The following is a 16,739-nucleotide window of genomic DNA, read 5'->3' as shown; positions in this document are numbered from 1 at the left end:
GGAGTAATCAACACTACTAGCAACCCACAGGTACCAATATGAGGTTTGGATACAAAGATTGGATACAAGATATGAACTAGGGTTTGAGAGGAGATGGTACTGGTGAAGATGTTGATGGAGAATGACCCCCTCCCGATGAGAGGATCGTTGGTGATGATGATTTCCCCCTCCTGGAGGGAAGTTTCCCCGGCAGAACAGCTCCGCCGAAGCCCTAGATTTGTTCCGCCAAGGTTCCTCCTCGTGGCGGCGCAGTTTCGTCCCGTAAGCTTGCTTATGATTTTTCCAGGGCAAGAGACCTCATATAGCATAAGATGGGCACCAGAGGCCTGTCAGGCGGGCCACGAGGCAGGGGGCATGCCCTAGGGGGGTGGGCATGCCCCCCACCCTCGTGACCAGGGTGTTGGCCCCCTGACGCTGATTCCTTCGCCAGTATTTTTTATTAAATCCAAAAATGACTTTCGGGGAGTTTCGGGACTTTTGGAGCTGTGCAAAATAGGTCTCTAATATTTGCTCCTTTTCCAACCCAGAATTCCAGCTGCCGGCATTCTCCCTCTTTATGGAAACCTTGTAAAATAAGAGAGAATAGCCATAAGTATTGTGACATAATGTGTCATAACAGTCCATAATGCAATAAATATTGATACAACAGCATGATGCAAAATGGACGTATCAGTTTCCCCTCGTGTTCTTCGTAGGATCCGCTCCAATCGTGACAGATCGGACATCTAGGGTTCTACCCTACATCATCTTTTTATAGTGAGCCACGTTGATCATGATTTTGGAGCCTCCCCTCTTTGTTTTCTAGCCTATTTTTGTTGATTTTGTCCCAATTTTGAAAATCCCCACAAAAATAGCCCCCCAATTTTTTTTGTGATTTGTTGGTGTGATGAAGTTTTGTTGGACTTGATGTGTTACTCGTAGACTAGCTTCCCTAAATTTTCTCCCAAATCCATCCACGAAATTCCTCGATTTTTGCCCCGTAATTTTTCTTTCCCACAAGATCCGCCGAGTTCTTCACGGAGCAGGAGCCCCGGAAATCCGGCTCGTACGCCCGTACATCCGTCCACCCCGGACATCCAGCCCGCAAGCCCGGACATCCGGCCCCTGGCAGCAACAGCTCCATCCACCGCTCTGTTTCCCGCCTAACTCTCGCCAATTTTGACAGGACATACCACTATCACTTCCACATACCACCACCGCCTTCCGCATACCACCACCGTTCTTCACATCCACCATCGCTTACCCGCTACAAACTCCGACAAATTTTGACACATTTGCTTTGAGAATTTGAGTTGTTGTTCCCGTTTGCTAACGTGTTTCGGCTACTTAGGGACGGTTCAACAACGACATCACCGCCGCTCATCTTCGCCAAGGACTTGCCCTCGACAACAACCACCTCACCGTCACTCGTCCTTGCTTGCAAATGATTAACATCGATGGTAACCTCGATGACACATTGTGTACTCCTTGCCATTGCATTGATAACCCCATAGCCTTCCTTTTGCACCACTTACCCATCAAGACTAGCCTTTGAGTATTGCCGGCAACGTTACTTGTGCACATTAGTGATCATTGCATATATCATCATCTTGGTGTCCATATCTTGGTATCATATCTTGTGTCACAAGGTTTTCATAGCATATACACAATTGCTATCTTGGTTCGTGAAGTTCTGCATGAAAAAGAACTCAAAAGAGAAAGAACCAAACAAGCTTTTAAGCGAAATAGAAACGATAAGCAAAGAGCTTTCAAGCAAGAACCATAGCATCATACTACATTAATATTCTCATACTTGATCATCTTGGACCATACCATCGGAACACCATACATATAGCATACTTGGGATAGAAATTGTCGCATTTTTCCTTAGTAGGTTGTGCACAAGTCTCATATCCGCCTATTATGCAATCGTGCTAGCGTCTCTCTAGCATTGTGCAACACGAGAATTTTCCGTGGATTCCACATTTTGAGCTCATTTTTGGTTGCACGGCCCCATTTATCTTTCCATGTGTGTGTTTCCATGTACCTCCATTTTGCTATTGGTCTACTTGTTGCATTTGCAAATTTGTGAATCTTTTACAACATTATTGAGTCTCACTAACATTTGCCTAAATTTTGTGCCACCATCCTAACCGAGCTCCATCATACGCTTTCTTTGTGTAGGTCTGAGAGATTGACGAGATACAATACCAATTGTGCTATTTCCTTGTTACATCATTGAGTGATATTTGATCCACCCTCAACATCGGTCAAGGTACATTTGGTATTGTTCTTCTCTTTCACACACTCACACATTTACTTGAAATGATGGATATGCCAAGTTCTTCTACCAACCCAATCTTCCTCGAGCAAGACGACGACCCGAACACCTACGTCACCAGGAACCACCTCTTCGGTGCACAAAGAGCATTGCATCAACAACAACAAGCATTGAGTGACCGCATCAACAATCTCACCACCGACTTGCGACTCTCCGAGCAACGTACAAAAGACTACTTCGACAACAAGCTTGACGAAAAAAAACAAGAGAACAATGCAAGAATGGACGAGATTCATGCCTTGTTGGTCAATCGCTCCTCTACTACTTCGTCCTATTCAAGATGGAGCCACTCGAGTCGACACTCCAACGACACCATCTTAGGTTCAAGTACACCGACATCGAACACACTTCAATGAGCCGCGCGCCAAGATCGTCAAGCAAACCGCAATCCTCTACATGGGACCGATCATCAAGAGCAACTCCTAGCGCAAGAACATCAACACCGTCAAAATCAAGCTACATTTGTGCAAGCACAAGAAAGGCAACACCAATGCCAACAAGTGGAAGAACAAGAATGCCCCCGCCAATGAGAGCAAGAGGAAGAGCGAGTGCGCCAACACCAAGATGAAGAAGATGCCGAGGCATAATGTCAACAACAACAACAACAACAACAGCGTGAAGCACAAGCTCTTGAGGTGCAAAATGCTCTACTCAATACCAATTGTACTATGATGACCCACAAGTATAGGGTATCTATAGTTGTCCTTTCGGTAAGTAAGAGCATCGAACCCAACAAGGAGCAGAAGGAAACGACAAGCAATTTTCAGCATGGTATTCTCTGTAGGCACTGAAAATATCGATAACAGATAGTTTTGTGATAAGATAATTCGTAATGGGTAACAAGTAACAAAAGTAACTAAGGTGCAGCAAGGTGGCCCAATCCTTTTTGTAGCAAAGGGCACGCCTGTACGAACTCTTATATAAAGGAAAGCGCTCCCGAGGACACATGGGAATTATTGTCAAGTTAGTTTTCAGCATGCTCATATGATTCGCATTTGTTACTTTGATAATTTGATATGTGGGTGGACCGGTGCTTGGGTGCCACCCTTCCTTGGACAAGCCTCCACTTATGATTAACCCCTCTCGCAAGCATCCACAACTACAAAAGAAGAATTAAGGTAAACCTAACCATAACATGAAACATATGGATCCAAATCAGCCCCTTACGAAGCAACGCATAAACTAGGGTTTGAGCTTCTGTCACTCTACCAACCCATCATCTAATTATTACTTCCCAATGCCTTCCCCTAGGCCCAAATAAATGTGAAGTGTCATGTAGTCGATGTTCACAAAACACCACTAGAGGAAAGACAACATATATCTCATCAAAATATCGAACGAATACCAAATTCACATGATTACTTATAAAAGACTTCTCCCATGTCCTCAGGAAAAAACATAACTAATCACAAAGCATATTCATGTTCATAATCATAGGAGTATTAATTATCATTAAGGATCTGAACATACGATCTTCCACCGAATAAACCAACTAGCATCAACTACAAGGAGTAATCAACACTACTAGCAACCCAAAGGTACCAATCTGAAGTTCTGAGACCAAGATCGGATACAAGAGATGAAGTAGGATTTGAGAGGAGATGGTGCTCGTGAAGATGTTGATGGAGTTTGACCCCCTCTCGATGAGAGGACCGATGCTGATGACGATGGCGATGATTTCCCCCTCCTGGAGGGATGTTTCCCCAATAGAACAGCTCTGCTGGGGCCCTAGATTGGTGCTGCCTAGGTTCCGCCTCGAGACGGTGACGCTTAGTCTCGAAAGCTTCCTTCTGATTTTTTTTCCAGGTCAAAACACACCATATAGCAGAAGATGGGCGTCGGGGGCCTTCTAGGGGGCCCACAAGGACGGAGGGCACGCCCAGGGGGTAGGGCGCGCCCTCCATCCTTGTGGATGGTAGGTGCCCCCTCTGGTGCTCTCTTCGCCCAATATTTTATATATTTTCCAAAAACATTCTCCGTGAAGTTTCAGGACTTTTGGAGTTGTGCAGAATAGGTCTCTAATATTTGCTCCTTTTCTAGTCCAAAATTCCAGTTGCCGATATTCTCCCTCTTCATGTAAACCTTATAAAATAAGAGAGAAAAGGCATAAATATTGTGATATAACATGTAATAACAGCCCATAATGCAATAAATATCAATAGAAAAGCATGAAGCAAAATGGACGTATCAACTCCCCCAAGATTAGACCTCGCTTGTCCCAAGCGAAAACCGATATCGAAAAATATGTCCACATGTTTAGAGATAGAGGTGTCGATAAAATAAAATACATACATGAGGGCATCATGACCATCTTTAGAACAACAACACATAATGTCATATAATTTCTTATGCTAAAGTAACAATTCATTCACAAGGTAAAGTATGAACCAGAAACTTCATTGAAAACTAACAAACTATGATCTCAGACATTGAAGCAATTGCAATTTATCATAACATCGGAAAGAGTCAATATAAGATCTTTTCAGCAAGTCCACATACTCAACTATCATTTAGTCTTTCACAATTGCTAACACTCACGTGATACTTATGGGTACAAAGTTTCAATCAGACACAAAGAAAGATAGGGGCTTATAGTTTTGCCTCCCAACATTTTACCTTAAGGGTAATGTCAACAATAATACTTTATGAAAACCTACATCCGAGAACATAGTGCTTGCCAAAGGAAAAAGTGTAAAAGGGAAAGGTGAAGATCACCATGACTCTTGTATAAGGGTAGAAAGTAAAAATAAAAGATAGGCCCTTCGCAAAGGGAAGCAGAGCTTGTCATGCACTTTTATGGTTGGATGCACAAAATCTTAGTGCAAAAGAACGTCACTTTACATTGCTGCTTGTGATAAAGAACTTTATTATGCAATCCGTCTCTTTTATTTTTTCCATATCACAAGTTCGTATAAAGCTTATTTTCTTCACACTAATAGATCATACATATTTAGAGAGCAATTTTTATTGCTTGCACCTATGACAACTGAGTCGGTCGCCTTTAGGAGACACCAAGACCACTCCGGCCCCGGAGCCATGGAGCATCTTGGAGCCGTAAAAAAACATCGTCCAATTCTCAGGGAGACTCGGGACGGGCTGCTCTTGTTCTATCCATTCAGCGAGGAAATCCACCAGGGCTTCCAACTTGATGGCTTTCTTCGTTTCAAACTTGATATCCAGTGGAAGGAGCTCGATGGCCAACTTTGCCACTCGGCCTGTGGCGTCTATGTTGTTCATGATCTTAAGCAGAGGGGCGTCACTTATCACCGTGACCGAGTGCTCTTGGAAGTAATGTGCCACCTTCTTTGCAATCTGATAGATCCCATATACTAGCTTCTGGTAATGCAAATACCTCCGCTTGGAAGGGTTCAGGACTTCGGAGATGTAGTAGACTACTTATTGGTGCTCGAAGGTCTCGCCTTGTTCCTCCCGCTCCACAATGAGTACCGTGCTAACAACTTGGCTCGTGGCCGCGATGTACAAGAGGAGTGGCTCTTTGCTACTCGAAGCTGCTAGCACCGACTGGGTGGAAAGCAGGGTTTTGAGTTCCTGGAACGTAGCCTACGCTTCAGGATTCCACTTGAACCTGTCAGACTTCTTCATTAATCGGTAAAGCGGCAGGGCTTTTTCACCGAGTCTTGAGATAAATCTACTCAGGGCTTCCAAACAACCTATGAGGCATTGTACGTCATGGATATGCTCTGGTTGTTTCATTCAGACGATTGTTCTGATCTTTTCAGGGTTTGTGTCAACCCCGCGTTCAGAAACGAGGAAGCCGAGTAACTTGCCAGCAGGGACCCCAAAGGTATACTTAGCTGGGTTGAGCTTGATGCCAAAAGTGCGTCAATTAGCGAAGGTCTCGGCGAGGTCAGTCGGGAGGTCGGAACCTTTCTTGGACTTGACCATGATGTCATCCATATAGGCCTCCATGTTCCGGCTGATTTGTTTCCGCAAGCACTTCTGAATCATACGCTGGAACATGGACCCAGCATTTTTCAACCCGAATGACATAGTAATATAGCAAAAACACCCGAATGGGGTCATGAATGTTGTTTTTATTTCATCAGGACCATACTTTCGGATCTGGTGGTACCCGCAAACGATAACCGCTCACACCCGGCAGTAGAATCTACTATCTGATCTATGCATGGGAGAGGGAAATGATCCTTCAGGCAGGCCTGATTGATGTGCTTAAAATCAATGCACATTGGGAGAGAGTTATTTTTCTTCGGCACCATGACGATTTTGGCAAGTCACTTGGAGTGGTACACCTCTCGAATGAATTCGGCGGCCAAAAGCCACGCTATCTCTTCGCCAATCGCCTTGCGCTTCTCAGTGGAAGAGCGTCGAAGGTGCTCCTTGATAGGCTTCATCGTTGAGTCGACACGGTGTCTGTGCTCGGCCAACTCCCTGGGAACACCCGACATATCATAAGGCTTCCATGCGAAGATGTCCTAGTTCCCACGGAGGAACTGGACGAGCTCACCTTCCTATTTGCTATCAAGGGTGGTGGAGATGTTGGTCGGGGAAGCATTCGGGTCCACAGGATGAATGTGTACTAGCTTCGTCTCTCCTGCCGACTGGAAAGCGGATTCCACAGTCGGCTTTTTGGACTTCAGTAGCTCACTCGAGTCCACCGCCTTCTTGTACTCATCCAACTCGGCCATTGCCATCTGTTTGTCGGTGATCTGGGAGCCCTTCTGGAGACATTCTTTGGCCAACTTCCGATTGCACATGATGGTGATCATGCCCTTTGGCCCTGGCATTCTAAGCTTAAGTTATACGTAACACAGACGGGCCATGAAACGTGCGTAGGCGAGCCTACCTAGGATAGTGTGGTAAGCACTCTAGAAGTCTACCACCTTGAAAGTCAGCCTCCTTTCAAAAGTTCTTCTCTTCGCCAAATATGACGTCGAGGGTGATCTATCTGAGTGATTTAGCCTTCTTCCCGGGGATTACCCCGTGGAACTACATATTGCTCTTGCTGAGTCAGGATCGAAATGCCCATTGCCTCCAATGTGTCGGCATAAATAATGTTGAGTCCGTTGTCTCCATCCATTAGGACTTTGCACAATCAGACCCCTCCAACAGCCGGTTCAACCACCAAAGCATGCCGCCCAGGGGGTCGAAATGTGGGCTAGGTGGTCCGACTGATCGGAGGTCACTGGTGTCTTGGCCCAGTCGAGGTATTTGGTGATAGTCGGAACTGCCATGTTGACCTCTCGGTTAATAACCTTGAGGCGACTCTTGTAATTGATGTCGGCGAAGATCATCAAGACTTTCTCGATGTTAGGGTACCCGGAAGTACCTTTGCCTCTGTCATCGTCTTTGTCTTCATCTTTGTTCTCGGAGGAATCTTGCCGCATCTCTTGCTTCAGGAGTCGGTACTCCTGAGTGGTATGCTTGGGCAGAATTAAATTGCCCCCCTCGTCTTTCTTCGTATGGATCTGGTAGGGTTGATCGAGGGTGCAACTCTTCAGGGTGACTTGCTTCTTCCCCTTCCAGTATTTCTTGTGCTTTTGGGAGCCTTTGCTTTTGCCTTGGACAACCAGGGATGTAACCTCAGTGCTCCCTCTAGCTTCAGCCTTCCGCTTGTGCTTCTTGCCCTTGTTGTTGTCCGACTGGTGAGCATCGCCTGCTCGTCTTTTGTCGCTTCTCATCCGGTCTTCCTCTTCACCGTTGACGTACCGATTGGCTATCTCCATAGCTCGACTGAGAGTCAGGGTCTCAGTTCGTCCGAATTCATGTTCAGCTCACGGTGTCTGACTCCGGCCTTGAAGGCGCAGATCGCCTGGTGCTCAAGTGACGTTCTCCACGTATTGTGCAAGGTAGTCCACTACTGAATGAACTCGCGGGGAGTCTCGTTTGGCCTTTGTACATAGTGCTGCAACTCGACCAGACCACCTGGTCTCTTGTAAGTGCCTTTAAAAGTTTTGACGAATACTCTCGCCAAATCGTCCAAACAGAATATGCTGCCTGGCGGGAGCCGTGCCAGCCAAGCCCGAGCGAAGCCCTCGAGCATCAGAGGCAGGTGCTTCATGGCCACATTGTCGTTGCCGCCGCTGATCTGGACTGCCACTCGGTAATCTTCCAGCTAGATCTCTGGCTTGGACTCGCCGGTGAACTTGCTGATCCCAGTAGCCAACCTGTAGTTGTTGGGAATCTCTATTGCCCGTATATAACAGCTGAAACACTCGGGACCTGATGGTACAGAACCACTCGGAACGTCGGCATCTTGGCCTTCTCGCAAGGCCCGGCCCCTATCGACTAGGTTCTGAGCGAGAACTCATCTCACGTTGAAATGCGGGTCTCGGGTGTCCCTCATGTGATGAGTGAGACTTGGCCTATGATTGTCGTCATGCGTCTGTCTGTCGTCGTAGGGCTGGCGCCCATACGTGCCATCTCGTGGTGGAGGCATCAGGGCGCGATCGTAGTCGTCATGACGCCAGGGTGACGCAGCTCGACCGCGCCTCTGATGTTCGTGGTGATCTCTTGAGGAGGATGTGGCTCGGTACCTGCCAGAGCCGAGTGGGCTATGAGTCGACTGAACGGTCTCTGCGTGCACTGATGAGGTGTGGATACCATCTCTGGACTGGGACACAACCGCAGTTTGCTATAGTGCCATCTTTAGGAGCGGTTGGATCTACCAAATCCCCTCTCCAGCTGCTGAGTCGGAGGGCTGGATGGAATCCACGATCCGAGCAGCAGCCGCCAGATTTTGTAGCGGAGTACTGAGGACTTGATACTTACGAGATTGGTCACTCGAGAAGAGCCGGCACTTATGCCGACTGGAACTAGGTTGACAGCACTCACGGTCGTCCAGCTCCCTCTGAAGCAAGCGATCGCGCTCGGCCAGGGTGGCCAGGCGAGTCGACTCCATGGCCAATGCCTCGGGGTCGTCCCGGTGATGGGGGTGTTCAGGAGCTGCTCGTTCCTGAGCTCGTCTCGTTGCTCCCGGGTGAGAGTCTGAGGCACGTATGGCTTGTGGCCCCTGGCGTCACCGTCAGTGTTGCCGTGTGACACACTCGCACGCGCTGTCTCGAGCGTTGGTGTACCCTGGGGGTGCGCGGTGCTCGGAGTTGTCCGCCATGAGAACTTCGGCGGTCGACTCAATGCTTTCGCACTCGGACTCCTCAGAGGAATCGCCGAGTGACCCATCAGAGAGGTCGAGGGCGGGCTCGTCGAACTCAAGAGCCGCCACATGTTCCGCCGCGGCCTGTGTGGCCACAGCGTGTTTGACACAGCGTTGCAACCGCAAGCGCCCGAAACGCTTGCGGCGGCGTGCGAGGGTAGGGCGAGCGGCCACTCAGTACGGATCCGAGGGCTGTCGGAGTAGGACTCTGTAGGATGATGCGCGGAAATGTGTCGCGTCACGGACGGGCAGCGCCTCCACGTCCAGCGGGGCCTCGCGAAGCCACACTGAGTCGTCGGCGATGAAGGAGAGTGTCCCGAAATGAATTTTACCGCCGACTGACATGATGATGAAGAATTCCACCTATGCTGTGAAAGTTTGCTAGACGCCTAGCCCCATGGTGGGCGCCAACTATCGGGGTTACGATCCTGACATGAGTACTAGGGGTACGAATATGGGGCAGAACCTAGCTACGGTGCAGGTGTGACACCCGGTGTTTAACGAGTTTAGGCCCCTCTCAGCGGAGGTAACAGCCCTATGTCTCGTGCCCTTATGCTTGCTTCTATTTTATGGATATGGTTACAAAGATTGCTCGTCCCCGCCTATGGAGGGGGTGCGGCTTATATAGAGTGTGTCGCAGCCCCATGTCTCCCACGTCGCCAAGGCATTTAATGACACTAAAGGCATCAGTTACAGGTGTGATGAATCTCTACTACGACAGTTACAGGTAACGGTAGCCTTGACTCTTGTTAAAGGTTGACTTAGGATTCCTCGACTGTTGCAGCTCCTAGGACACCCTCTTGTCTCCTTGGTCCGAGTGGTGATTCATTAGCCGAGTGGCGTGTGGTTGTCCGAGTGCCGTTGAGCCATCAGAGTGGACTTTCTAATGTATGCATCCGAGTGCTGGCATGGTCCAGGGACCTATCCCTGGTGGTGATGGGCCCCATGTGGGTCCAAATGATGGGTCCTTGACCCTACCTGTAATACGTGACCTCATCACCGGGCAAGCGTCCGGGTCTCCAATTAGGTTGTGGAGATCGCCCCGAGTGATTTATACGAGTTTCGGTGACCGCCCCCATGGGTTGCCAAAGTGTATGGGCACCGGTGACCGCCCTCAAGGGTTTCTATTTGTACGGGTTCGGAGACCGCCCTCAAGGGTCTCTTAGTGGGGAATCACGGCATCTTGTGTTGTGCAAGGGCGTGAGGAGATTACGGTGGCCCTAGTTGCTTCGGGGGGAGCATTCTGCCTTCACACCGCTCCAAACGGAGATTAACATCCGCAAGGGTGTGAACTTCGGAATACATCCTCGTCTCCGCATGCCTCGGTTATCTCTTATCCAAGCCATTTACTTATGCACTTTACTTTGTGATAGTCATAGTGTTTCTTGATATATATCTTGCTATCACTTAGTTGTTTATCTTGCTTAGCATAAGTTGTTGGTGCACATACGTGAGACTAGTTGTTTTAGGTTTTGTACTTGACAAATTAAACGCTAGTTTTATTTCGCATTTGTTCAAGCCTAAATCGTAATTATTTTAAAGTGTCTATTCAACACCCCCTAAGCGACATCCACAATCTTTCAGCGTGCTCTACGCGAGAGAGATCAAAGGGAAAGAAGGCTTGGGTGGCTGCAGGTGGGACCGAGCGGGGAGCCCTGACGCGTCCGGACGCCCTCATATAACGTCCCTATATTCGGTCCTAATTTGAGGGTTGACGGTGAGTTCGGATGTTTCACTGATCGGACGGACGTTCCAAACTTTAGAAGGAAATAGAGGGGCGGTGCTCTGAGATCCCCGCCTACTCGGGTGTGCAACTCGGCAGCGTCGTAATCTGCATTAACGCTCGGGCCCCATGCGCTGCCCAGCATCGAAGAAAAAAGCAGCTACTGGAAACACTGAAGCAACGACACTGCTAGCTGTCAGGCACGCATGGAGAGAACCGCCCAATTTCGTCCAATCAGCGTATGTGATGTAACACTAGTCTATGTTGATGCTAGCGGCAAGATTAAAGCTCTCTTTTTCGTTGAAACTTAACCTAAGAAAACAGCAGCAGCTGACAGTGACGATGAAGATAAGGTACGTGTGGCAGCTCGTTGGTTGGGACATGGCCGATCCTGCTCCGGCCGCGCGGTCCGTGGAAAACCACGGAGAGATCGGACACATGCAGGGTTAATTAAGTGAGTATGGGGTGTTGATTTCAGGGCACCGGAAGGTTAATCGATCCGTCGTACTCCCTTCTATTAGTATAGAAGTTTACAGAGGGAGTATGAATTCAAGGTTTAAAATAGATTTTACTCTTGTCCGCATACGTTGTGTTAAGATACGTATGTGCACGCGCTGTCACGTCATGCAAGTGACGATGCTGATTCATGCTGATTCGGATAGGTACCACTCCCAGTACAAGTTTTTCATACCGTAGTGCATAGTGCCGTGTGTTCACAATCAAATCACGTCAGCTGGTGCAACTTTTGCCGCTTGCGGTGCCGTACGTCCTCTCCTGCTGATCGATAGAGAGCCCAGCTTAGCTATGGCGACAAGGCCGCCCCACCGACCGCCGCTTGTGCAATCATTCTCCCTGCTGCTGCTGCTCCTCCTCCTCCATCCTTTCCTCTCCGCCGGGACGCCGTCTATCACCACCAAAGCCGTGCCGCGGCTGCCGGGTTTCGCCGGAACCCTGCCCTTCTCCCTCGAAACAGGGTATGCTCTGCTCGCTCTCTCCTAAGTTGTCGTCGTCGTCGTCTTCTTCTTCTTCCTCCTCCTCCTCGGTTAACTCGGTCGTGCGGTACGGCGTAGGTACGTGGAGCTGGACGACGGCGTCCGCCTCTTCTACTACTTCATCCAGTCGGAGCGCGACCCGGCGGAGGACCCCGTCCTGCTCTGGCTCACCGGCGGGCCCGGCTGCTCCGCCCTCTCCGGCCTCGTCTACGAGATCGGCCCTTTCTACTTCGACTTCCATGGCTACACGGGAGGCCTGCCCACTCTGCTCTACAAGCCAGCGTCTTGGACCAAGGTTAACCCCGCTCCCCCTTTCGTTTTGTTACAGAAATAATCCTTCAAATGTGATGCATCTATTAGGATGGAGGGGCCCTTTTGCTACAATAACAGTGCACTTTTTGTTACAATCACCTGAACATTTTGTTGATATGACAAAATTAAAAATCCCTCTTTGCAGAGGAGAAATTGTAATGTGTACTTGTTGTGTCATATATTGTAGGTTAGCAATGTCATCTTTGTGGACGCTCCGGCAGGGACAGGCTTCTCATATGCGACCGGAGACAAGAGAACCATACCCAGTGACACACTTGTTATTCAGCAGCTGCACGTTTTCCTCGAAACGGTCTCCGCCTGCTATAATTTATACGCATTTTCTACTAGGATGTACAAGTTCATCATCTGTGCAATTTCCCAATTGCTTCTTTGTTGTCTCTACAGTGGTTTGATGAGCATCCACAGTTCTTGTCGAATCCGCTCTACATTTCGGGTGATTCATATAGCGGTATAATCATACCTTCTCTTGCTATGAAAATTGCTAAAGGTAATTCAACTTCCTTCACGCTCCCCATCTCTATCAACAAGGATTATTCTGCGTACAAGTTTATTCAAAGCACATGCATTTCTTTTCAGGGTATAAAGTGCATCTTTTAATTAACTACATGTCGCTTTCATTCTAGGGATAGAAGTTGGTGATGAGCGACTCGTTAATCTCAAGGTATTGATAACAATTACTTTCATAACTTCTCTTCCGACACATATTATTCATGGTTCCTATTTGTGCCATCATAATGTTTCTTATTCTCTTTCTAAAATCAGTAACATCATTTCTAGTGGTGAGGGCCAGGTTTTCCATGTATCAAGGTCAACAAATTTTAGTCTAAGAACACAACACTGGGAAAACCAAATATAATCTATGTTTTAATTTGAATATTTATATTCAAATATTTGTCTGAATCGGGTATATGAATTTCTTGAACTTCAGTGGGTTCAAACACATGGTTACCATGTTTGGGTGAAATTCACCCTTTTATCTTTTCCATTTTTGGTCAATTTTCTATTCACTTACAAATAAACAACTCTATTTTCATTTATGCCTTTTGTAGTTGAAACTTTGCAATGACCTTTTGCTTATATGCACTGTCAGAACACAATATGTTTAGCATGCCTACAGATATGTCAAGCTGCGGTCCTCACATGATCTCTTTAAGGAGTTAGAATCTTACCAACATGGAAGTTTATCTTAATTGATCAGGGTGTCATTGTTGGCAATCCGTTGACTGATACAACGACGGTCTTCAACGCTCGAATTCCATTTCTTCATGGGATGGGAATTATACCAGATGAAATCTATGAGGTGACATAGTGACGACATATTTAAGTTTACCTTTTGAGAGTAATTTATGTGTATGCTATATGAAAATGACTACTACAAATTTACATTTGGTATCAGCCTGCTTCTTACTTTTCAAAAAAAAAAATCAGCCTGCTACCCCTCTAGTCAAGTATAATGCTTCTCAGTCAGTAAAAATTATATTAACTTAAATACTGAATTTGGTCAAGTGCATCCCTATTTATTTGGAATATCATGGAACAATATATAGTTAAGCACAGTGCAGAAAATATGATAAGCTTGTGATATTCACCTTGCAGGCTGCTCGCGAAGATTGTGGAGGAGAATATCGCTGGCCATCGAACTCCCATTGTGCCAATTCCCTCCAAGAAATCCAAGAGGTGAGTGACAGTACCAGCCCCAAATGTGTTGATTATCCCGGTAGCAATCGCACGACACGCTTAGCTAGCACAAGCAGCTTGCTGGTTGATGATTTGGTCAGCATTTTTGGCTTTTGTGATACAGTGCATGAGGGGCTTAAACGATGTACACGTCTTGGAGCAAATCTGTCCAGAATATCCAAGCCTCACCCTTGACAAGCAGCCGACGTCGCGAGATCATGGAAGGAGAAGGCTAACAGAGTCCGCAGTTTCGTCTCTGTGCAGGGTAAACGTCTCAATTACCATTCTTAGTTTCTTCTCAGTTTTTATTTTCACTTCTCGTATTTTTACTTCTTGCTTTTTGTTTTTTTTACTTCTTGCTTGCTTTGTCAAAATCTGTAATCGGTTCCATTTTGTTATTCTTATTTTACGGTGTTAACTGCATCGACATCTTAACTGTTGTGCTTCATTTGTTTGATGCAGAATGCCACATACTTCCTGTCCGAGTTGTGGACAAATGACGAAGCTGTAAGGGAGAGTTTGGGTATTCACAAGGTAAGGTAGGGTGGGACTAGCTTAGAGGTATATGTATTCTTACTTGATAAAGTGGTTGACTGGCCGTAACTAGAGCTAGGAAACGGGAATTGCTCCTACCGTTTTAATAACAAGGTAGGAGGTGAGAATTGGAAGAGAAATGTTTTAGTGATTATATATTGACATTTTATTATCAGCTTTAACTAATCCCTAGGCTTTTCTTTGCACTGGGAGAATTCTCCGCATGCCACCAAATAAGAAGCCCATGTTCCACCAACAACGAAGGGCTTATTTGGTAAGTATGGTGTATGTTGTGCAGGAAACCGTTCCATCATGGCTACGATGTGATTTCAATCTACCTTACACGAATGAAATCAGCAGCACGGTCGATGATCATTTAGCCTTGATTACTAGAGGATACCGGGCTATGATATACAGGTAAGCACGCGTGCTAATATACGTTTCACCTGAATAGTCATTTGATGATGGAAATATACACTTGGGTGAACAGTCGCTTAATTAATTACAACCGTAGGCTAATAACTAGATTCGTTGTTTCATGATGCTGCAGTGGAGATCATGACAGTAAAATATCCTATGTTGACACCCAAGCATGGATCAGACGACTTAACCTGCCCATCACAGACCGTTGGCGACCATGGCATCTGGACGACCAAATTGTGGGGTAAGGACGCCGACCCAGCACAACTTATACGTTCTGGCTGTGTGCACCTCTGGTGCAGAGGCCTAGTGTGTTTATAGTGGAAAGCTGAGCAGTCGTAGTTCACATATTGATGCCTTACACGTCGCCTTTTCTTTCTCTTGTTTTGCATAGATACACAAGAACTTACTCCAACAATCTGACATACGCAACCGTGAAGGTACGTGCGCCATTAACTGCTTTCAGGTTTAACTTGAGCTTAATTACCAAAGCTAGTTAGCATCCATAACAAGTACTCCCTCTTTAACTTGATATAAGACATATTTTGACACTATGATAGTATAAAGAAACGTCTTATACTCCCTCCGTTTCTTTTTAGTCTGCATATAAGATTTGGTCAAAGTCAAACTACACAAAGTTTGACCAAATTTATATAAAAATATATGAACATCTACAATACTAAAACTAATGGTGCATCTGATAATATTGATTTCATATTGTGAATGTTTATATTTTTTAATATAAAGTTAGTCAAACTCAACAAAGCTTGACTTTGACCAAACCTTATATGCGGACTAAAAAGAAACAGAGGGAGTATTAAGTTACAAAGGGAGTAATCTAGTACTTACTTTGTCCGGAATTAGCCGACGCTCAAACTTATGTATCTAGACGTATTTTAATGCTAGATAAATATGTTTGAGCGTCAACTAATTCCGGACGGAGTAAGTAAAAAATCAATTGTGATTTGGTTAATTTAAATATGTGCGTGTAGGGCGCTGGCCACACAGCCCCGGAGTACATGCCAAGGGAGTGCCTGGCTATGATCGATAGATGGCTTTCCGGTGAGCCTCTTTGAGCGATCAACTGATGATGTGGCAGTGCAGAAGATTGCTAGCAATGTCTGCTGTATAAGTGACAAATAAGAGAATAGACATGTATGTGTTGTATTGCGGCTTTTGAGCCGTGAGCATTCATTGAGCTTACTTGAGCTTGTGGGCAGTGGCGAAGCCACGTTCAAGCAGTGTAGTCACTTGACCACACAACATTTTGGTGAAACTCTTAATTACAAGTAAAAATTATGCCGAAGATGGTAGAAAATTTGTAAATACACATGTATTTTACATTATAAGTTTAAATTGACATCACATACTTGAACTTCTGGCACCGCCACTGCTTGTGGGGGAGCCGGTGGAAATGAATAAATAAGCTCCCACAGGAAAAAGCTCTGTTTTTCTTTTGTCCTATTCATTTCAGATTATGAGATTTGGGTGGACGTTGAGCCTATGCAAAGGCCTGTAATATAATGGTGCCAACGTATGTATGATTTCTATGTACTAGTACGAGTCAAACAAAAAGGGTTTTCTCCACATACAAAAAGGAGTTACAGT

General features: G+C 46.3%; 1 protein-coding gene across 2 annotated transcripts; it reads left to right on the top strand.

The window, feature by feature from the left end:
• Positions 1-11,900: 11,900 nt before the first annotated feature.
• LOC119291999 (serine carboxypeptidase-like 1) lies at positions 11,901-16,498 on the top strand. Of its 2 annotated transcripts, none has more exons than XM_037570819.1 (13): positions 11,901-12,149; positions 12,246-12,462; positions 12,667-12,789; positions 12,885-12,987; positions 13,124-13,161; positions 13,699-13,800; positions 14,097-14,177; positions 14,302-14,442; positions 14,640-14,711; positions 15,010-15,128; positions 15,262-15,375; positions 15,526-15,571; positions 16,124-16,498. In XM_037570819.1, exons 1-13 carry the CDS (start codon positions 11,980-11,982, stop codon positions 16,205-16,207), a joined length of 1,410 nt encoding a protein of 469 aa, XP_037426716.1. In that variant the 5' UTR covers positions 11,901-11,979; the 3' UTR covers positions 16,208-16,498. The 2 variants fall into 2 exon arrangements, with proteins under 2 accessions (XP_037426716.1, XP_037426715.1); XM_037570818.1 differs by having other exon boundaries at positions 13,681-13,800.
• Positions 16,499-16,739: the final 241 nt, after the last annotated feature.

This window comes from Triticum dicoccoides, chromosome 4B (assembly GCF_002162155.2).
Source record: "Triticum dicoccoides isolate Atlit2015 ecotype Zavitan chromosome 4B, WEW_v2.0, whole genome shotgun sequence".
NCBI lineage: Eukaryota > Viridiplantae > Streptophyta > Magnoliopsida > Poales > Poaceae > Triticum > Triticum dicoccoides.
The sequence above is the reverse complement of the archived record's forward strand: the minus strand, read 5'-3'. Positions and strand labels throughout refer to the sequence as shown.